The sequence below is a fragment of the Sphaerulina musiva genome (assembly GCF_000320565.1).
Source record: "Sphaerulina musiva SO2202 unplaced genomic scaffold SEPMUscaffold_1, whole genome shotgun sequence".
NCBI classification, from domain to species: domain Eukaryota; kingdom Fungi; phylum Ascomycota; class Dothideomycetes; order Mycosphaerellales; family Mycosphaerellaceae; genus Sphaerulina; species Sphaerulina musiva.
The window spans coordinates 1,347,738-1,355,847 of record NW_016017383.1 but is presented as its reverse complement, the minus strand read 5'-3'; the positions used below and the strand labels follow the sequence as shown (position 1 = coordinate 1,355,847).

Sequence of the window (8,110 nt, the reverse complement as noted above, 5' to 3'; positions counted from 1 at the left end):
ATTCGGAAGCGCTTCCTAGAGGAAAATAACGGAAAAGATAACTTTTAAGCTTTTAGGAATCTGCCGACTATATCTGCTAACTATATCTGCTAACTATATCTTAGGGGAAGGATTAGGACTCCTACCGAGAAGACTTTCCGATAATATTTACTACCTATACCGACTGTACCTGCCGACTATACCTACCGACCGTACCTACCGACCGTACCTGCCGACCGTACCTGCCGACCGTACCTACTAACCGTACCTACCGGTCACTTCCGGTAATTAAAGATTATATACGCAAACCTTATTTGGATCTCGTATAAAGTACGTATATGTTATTACTTAGGTAGTAAACAATCCGTAGCCTCTAATTAGCCGAGCGGTTGTCTCCTAATAATACAAAGTTACTCTCTACTTTAGAAAAAACCTAACTTACTATATCAATATTGCCCCCTTCTTTTCTCTCTTTCCTTACTACCTCTACTATACTATACTATACTACTACACTATACTACACTACTATACTATACTATACTACCGCTACTATACTATACTATACTACCGCTACTATACTATACTAGCGTACTAATCTACTACAATAGCCTCGGCTATATCGATTACGTAGAAGCGTAAACAATCGATTACTCGCAAGACTCCTCGTACTAGTAGAAAGGGACTTCCTTCGCGTATAGGTAGTAAAAAGCTTCTAGGCGCTCGTATTAAGAAGGGACATAGATATACCCTAGGTAGTAAGTAATTCTAGAATCTAGATCTATAGTCGGTATTTATAGTCGGTATTTGTAGTTAGCATTTGTAGTCGGTACTAACTTCCTTAAAGTATTAGCTCTTAAAGAGATTAGGAAGTGCTAGAAGGAGAGCCTACTCTATATTAAGAAAACCCTATTTGCTAGACTTATTAAGGAGCTCGTTATAGATTAGGCTTATATACCTCTTCGCATTTAAGCAAGCGCTCTTAGCGTTCTTTAAGAATATACTAAGTCTCTCTTAGTAAGAATCTTTACCTATAAGTCTTCCTATTTCTTATTCTTTCTGATTAATTACTTACTTACTTACTTACCTCCTCTAGCGGCCAACCTTTTAGCTATTTACGCTAAGCGCGTTATACTCTAAGGCAAAGATATAGAGTGTCTTCGCTCGCTCCTTAAGGAGTAGGGTGTTTAGCCTAACGATTTCGTAGTCTGCCCTTACAATTCTAGTCCTATTAATCCTAATTTTATCTATATAGAGCTAAAGAAGAATAAAGCTTCTAAGGTACTAAAACCGAAGGCTACGCTAAAATATAAGCCTCTCCTAACTAAGAAGCCTCGACGAATTGTTGATTACGATTCCGACGAGGATATACTAGACGCTACTCAGAATCCGACTATAGACAACAATAATAGCGAGGATACTACTACTTAGTAGGCAACTCTTAGTAAGTTACTCCTCTTTTATTATTAATTATAATATACTAATTTAATAGCTTAGGATAATACTCCGCTACTCCTAGATAATAAGCAAGAGGAAGATAAGTAGGACGCAGATGATTAGGACGAAGATAAGTAGGACGAAGATAAGTAGGAGTAAGATAAGCAAGATTAAGATGTCTAAGGTCGAGACTTTCAAGCTAGTTATAATTAAGAAGAGCTAGATAATAATACTAGCGATAATAAGCAAACTCTTAAGCAGAGGTTAGAAGCCTACGCTAATAAGTTAGTAGCGGCAGCTTACGCGCTTACTATTGCGAAAGAGCGTTTAGAAGATAGCGTACGCCTTACTTAGCAAACTCTCGAGGGAGATACGAAGAAAATTGCGTATTAGTATTATAGTTAGTAGCGGCTAAACTTCGAAGATTAGCTTTACGCCTATTAAAAGATTTAAGACGCTTAAGCAAAGGAGCAATCTGCTCTAGATACTTAGCTACTTACTAAGAAGTAAGGTAGTTTCTGTCCTTAGTATATAGTAGCTTATAACTATAATCAATTAGTTAGAGCTTTCCTTTCTAGTAATCTCTTTTTAGTCTATATATATAGTCGGTATATATAGTCGGCAGCTGTAGTAAGCATAAAATATTTTCCTATTAAAATCTGCGCTCTAGGAATCAGGTAGTAGGTATATATGCCTTATTTATATTATTTTCTACTATTTCGTAGGTATTCAACTCGTATTATGTAATACCTATTGCAATACCTATTAGGTATACCTACTGGGTTTTTACCGTTAGGTTATACCCCGCTTATAAGCTAGGTACCTAGCTTATTTGTAGGGTTGGGTATTTAAGTTAGGTTGTACCTAACCTATACCTAACCCAACCTATAACGAGGCCTATCCTACGGTTATTTCTTTACGCTAGCTAATACCAATTATATAGTATAACTAATGCCTCCGACTAATAGTATTATATACTAGTAATAAAACTCTAAGGACACTAGTATATCTATTCTATAGGTAGAATAGCTAAAGAAGATATAACGAGAGGAACGACAAGGATTATCGTACTCTAGGGTATAGCGGTAGTTTAATTTCTTCTTAGGAGCTATACTTTAAGGCAGAGGGCAACAGTATATATAAGGGATAGGCCGGTTGGACGGTGCGTCGTCGAGTCGCTAGAGGCAATGCTTAAGATTTTCGAGGCTACGGTAGTTAATAGACTTATAGGTAATAAGATCGTTGAATATATAGGGCAAGGAAGGATAGTAGTAGCTATATCTCTATAGAGAGATATAAGTAGGAGTAGCGGCGATAGTAGCGGCGATAGTAGTATAGGAATATCGATCGAGCTATATTATATATTATTATCTCTTCTTCCGCTTCGAATTATTATCTCTTCTAATCTTCTTCTACTTCTATATTACTACCGACGCCCCTCTAGAAGTATATCTTAACTATATAGTATATACGGATACCTATACGACGACGGCTACGTCCTAGAGTCGTAGACAAAACGCTCTAGTATCTACGCCGGCCGGTCGAGTCTCGAGAGCGTACTATAAACGAAGTTTTCTAGTTCCTTCTCTCTTCCTACGGCTAGTAGCGATATACTAATACTAATACAATATACTTCGGGCCTAACCTAATCCAATACCTCTATCTTCCGGTCGAACGTAAGTATAGGTAAGAAGGTCGTATCTAATACTCTATCCGATAGGAGCTCTATATTGCTCTTCTACCGCGGCGGTAGTAGCGTAGTACGAATCTCCTAGGTTTTCAGATACTCGGCAAGTATCCTATTAAATAGCTTAAGTGCTCTTTAGGCTACTATAGACTATATTTTCTCGGCAGCAGCAACGTAGTATACTCGTTTCTTCGTAGCGTCCGCTTCTACTTTCTTCTTAGTCTGTATATATACCTTCTTAGCTCGCTATACGATAACCGTACTATAGTCTATACTTAATATCTAACAGCTCGTTTAGGTCGACGTCGTCGTCGTCCGATTCCGAACTCGAATCGTCGATAACTATAGTATCTACGTCCTCTATCGTAGCGACGAGATCTATAGTAGTAGTAGCTTCGTTACTAGTTACTATCTTATTACCGACGAGCTCTTCTATATAGTGCTTCTATTACGGCTTAGTACTGTCTATAAACTAATAGCACTCGGGGTACGCTACCTCGTACGCTTCCCTAGCGGTAGCGACAGCGGTTAGTACTCTATCTAGAGGGCTATTATAACTAGAAGCATATAATAGGTATCGTAGCTAAATACCCTAAGTCGGCTTAATATCGTTCTGCTATTTAGCCTTTAAAGATTCGCTAGTAAAGTGAATTTTGAACTCTTCGTATATTACTAACGCGATCGCTAGTAGATTACTACTATAGAAGTTCTTTCTATATATCTGTTTAGCCTTAGAATCGATTAAACGCCTTAAAAAGAAGTCGATATAAGTATCGTTATACTACGATAATTTAGGGTATTTTAGTACGTCCTTTGCCTTCTTCGCGTCGTATACCGCTTTACGCCTAGTAGCGGCCTTTGTTTAAGTCGCGGTTCTCGGTTTTTTAACGCCTCGGGGCTTCTTAGTAGCGCTTAGCGGTATAGGCGGTATAATAATAATAGTAACGGCTAGAAAGAGGTAGATAAAATAGTAGAACTCGGCCGATATAACGCGTCTATTAATAGAGATAGATAATAGAATAATACGTAGGAGGTACGATACGTCTCGGATAATAGTGTGTTATTAGCTAAGGCGGTAATACCGTCGGTTCTATAGCGACGACGGCGCGGAGACAAGGGTATCCCTATAGAACTATTAATATATATCTACTTAGCTATCGTTACTATCGACAGTTGGACGCTAACTATAATTTCCGACAACTATCGACAATTTAACTATTTACATATCGACAGAGTAGACGGGGCCTTAGTCCTCCGTGTGTTTTGCTCTGCTGCTTTGCGCTTCGGGTTAATAGCAATACACATCACTGACAATTACGGTTTAGGACGAGTCTCGCTCTCCTCTCTCCTCCCTTGGCCTTTTGCAATTTGACAACGCCACCAGAATGATCAGACGCATACAGCAACATTCAGCGTTGTCAATGTAGAGAATATGGCCATTCCCCTCACCAAATAGCCCACCCTTGCTGCTCGGCGCGCTGCACGAGGGCTTGTCCATGAGCCTTGACGAAATGATGCCTTGGGGGGAAATGAGTGAGTCGGTATACCTACTTTATGCTTATATCAAAAACGACAATTCTGGTCGCCACGCAGCAGCATCTCTGGCGATGCATACTGAGAGTGGTCATATCTGCCTCGAACGGCAGCTCATTGCCCTTTTTTTTTCTTCTTTCTAGTTGAAAGTACATAATATTAAGGATGCTTGCAATTTGTGATGAGTTCAAGCATGACGCAGCCTCAAGCGGCTCAATGGTGTGTGGCGTCTGGAGTGCGGTACGGTTGTTGCGGCAATCTTCAGTCCTCGGCAAGGTTCCGATCAGGAAACATATAGGAATCAGGATGGTCTGGTGGACAAGTAGAATTAATTGATTAAATTGATTATTTACATGGAGAGTCGGAGGAAGAAGATGAGAGAGGAGAAGAGACGGGATGGCCAAGCAAATGAGCCAAAAACGCGGCCTTTATCCCTGCGCTGCCGGGTGAGGCAGATGAGCATTCATTTGAATCATTTCCAAGTTTCAACACAGACACCGCATAAAGACTGAGAACCTCTGGCATTGCTATACTGGTCATTCGTCGACTCGCAGCTGACGAAGCAAACAGGCGTGTCGTTGCATGCGGGAGCACATCCGATATTCGTCAGCCAGATGCAGGATAGACTTCACAGGATAGGACTAAGGTACCTACTTACAAGTTTACCTTACTATAGCACGCACAACCGCTCCAGGTAGGCCTGCACGACGACGTTGTGCCAGACTGCTGCTGACTACAGACGCGACGATATCACATCCGCTCGCTCTCCACGCCCTGTCATCATCCTACACCCTCCTAGCTGATTCACCTGCCCTCGAGGCTCGACATGGACTCCCTGACCAGCTCCGAGGCAGAAGCCAGCCCAGCTTTGGTGGAAGAATACCAACAATGGCGCGCTGTGGGACCAGGAGGAGCTCCATTCGACTGGAATGGTTTCATGTTGTGCAAGAAAGCCGAAATCACTCAAGCACGAGACGACACGACCAATCTCGCGCTCTACGACTCTCCCGAGCAGTATGCAAAAGGCTGGAAGGAGGCCACAGAAGCACAGCGCCGAGCAGCGCAGACATGCTTTTTAAAACAGCCACTGCCAGAGCGACCAGGCCCTCGATCACGAGCCAAACATTTCGTGTTTCCGCAACGCGAACGAAACGACGGGGAGCCACAAGATGCACAGGTCCAAGCAGCCTATCAGACTGCCTTTGAGCAGCTGGGCGAGGTCAATTCGAGAGTAGAATGGAAAACTTCTGTCTTGGAGAAACATGGTCGCGCGCTGTTTTTACAAGATCCCGTCACGCCGCTGATATCCTCTTCGAAAGGCGAAATCTGCCATGTGCACCGCTCGGATTTGTCGGGCCATGTGACGTTGAGTTTTGCCGATGCAAGAGAAGTCATTGGCAAAGGCTGGGGAGAGAGACATCGATTGAGCGGGACAGAGACGCTGCATCTGGGCTATACGATGCTATATGTGCCCCGAAATGTGGCAGAGGTCGAAGTGTATGCACAAATCTACCAGGCGGGGATTGAATATATGACGAGTGGTCATCAGGAGTAAGTAGTCGTCGATATTGGAAGTACAAAAATAGTACCTACCTTACCTTACCTTTCTAATGGTGGACAATTCATCGAAATGAAGCGCTGTAGGTACCTTCTAGGCAGGTGGGTATGCCGACATGGAATGATTGATCAGCTGATATATCAGTATCTACGTATGTGCGTTCCCCCATTTCGGGCCCGCGAAGGATATCGGCTCACAGTGAGTGAAGTACATGTACTAGGTACATCTCTCTCTCTATACCTCCTAGCGAGAATACCTCCTAGCGAGCGAGAGAGGTTTCATGGACTTGTCTTCTGGTTCGGCAAAAGGAGAATTTTGACTACCTACCTACCTTGCCTTACCATCAGGATGCCCTCTTTTTTTCGCGCCATGAAAACGGCTGCGACAAGACTACATCTCTGTCTTTGCTCTTGTTTACCTTTTGCCATTTGAATCAACTCGGTATAGTCGTGCTCGTGCAACTTCAAATCTACCTACCTACCTACCTCCTACCATCGCTTCGAAAAAATTGCCTCCCCCAAATCCTCCATCCTCCTCGCCCCTCTCCTCTCCTCGCCTCGCCTCTTCCTCCTCCACAACAATCCTTTTTTTCTTCTTTACCCACAAAAAAACAGTAGGCAAGTAAGTACCTCGGCTCCATCTTTTTTGTTCAAGTGGGTACCGATACTAGACTGGAGTCACTGGACTAAACTGGACAAAGCCGAAAGACTGTGGCGGCTGCAGCCTGCAGTGCAATTAATATATACTGTATGTATGTACCTGATGTATGTATATAAAGAAAGAAAAGAAAAAAGTTACAACACACAAGAGGTGACACGACATTTTCTTTAAAACTGGAGCCGTGAATATGCATGCAGATGTAGTAGGAGGGAACACCGAACCAGAAGAAAAGTTCGGCGCCGAGTTGTACATAGGTACCTTATGCATGCATGCGATTGAACGTGGAGCGGAAGGGAACAGAAGTGTGAGAGGGAAAGAGAAGTTGTACAATGGCTTATGCATAATGACAACAAAAAAGGGCACAACATTATTACATACATGTACCTAAAGGTAGTGTACACGCGCACATACCTACAGCACAGTGCGACAATAACAGGAACTGTGTGTACCTAAGGTATGAATGCTACATACAATCAATGCTCTCAATGCTCGGAGTCTCAATGCTCAACGATGATAAAACGATAACAATAACAATAATAATCCCTCCGTAGTACGACCGCAATACGCGCTCGTTGGGAAATTCTTTTCTCTCTCGGATACCTACCTCCATCCATCTATCTATCTATACATATCTTTCCAACAACAACAACCCCAAAAATGGGGTTCAGATCCAAAATACCCTAAACAGGCAATCGAAAGCGATAAAAATGGGCTGGCGGGCGGGAACAAAGGGAAAAAAAGCGGGAGTAAGTGGAAATGAAGCCGAGAGATTTTTGATATATACATTACCTACCTTAGGTAAACGGAGAGGCGCGGCTTTCACATGCTACCTCCTAGATATGTACATACAAAAAAGGTCGCTGGATTTGGAGTTTTGTTTGTATATAGGAGGAGGTAGAATCTGGACGAGGAGGTTCCCGAAACGGAAACGGAAACGGGGGGTAATGGTTGAGATGATGAGGGCCCGGCCGGTAAGGTAGTTTGTACCTCCTATATACAGTAGGTGGTTGTATGTGGTTGAGAGGGGAGAGGTGAGATGAGATGAGATGAGTACTACCTGAACCTCCTAAGGTAAGGTAAGGTAGATGAGAAACCACTCACTCGCGTGGTACGTTGTACACAAAAATTTGCACGACGACGACACAAGAGTCTGTTCTTTCCTTATCTTTTGATAAACAACGACTCGACGTTCCAAGGGTCGTTGCGGGCGGTACTGTACCCTCTTACTAGCTTTATCGATTCACTACTAGCTATCTTTT

At 42.7% G+C, this 8,110-nt stretch overlaps 1 protein-coding gene across 1 annotated transcript; it reads left to right on the top strand.

Moving 5' to 3' along the window:
* The first annotated feature begins 5,222 nt into the window (after positions 1–5,222).
* SEPMUDRAFT_76027 (uncharacterized protein) lies at positions 5,223–6,219 on the top strand. The gene is made up of 2 exons (XM_016910118.1): positions 5,223–5,327; positions 5,381–6,219. The coding sequence occupies exon 2, from the start codon at positions 5,460–5,462 to the stop codon at positions 6,186–6,188; it is 729 nt and encodes a 242-aa protein (XP_016764758.1). The 5' UTR covers positions 5,223–5,327; positions 5,381–5,459; the 3' UTR covers positions 6,189–6,219.
* Positions 6,220–8,110: the final 1,891 nt, after the last annotated feature.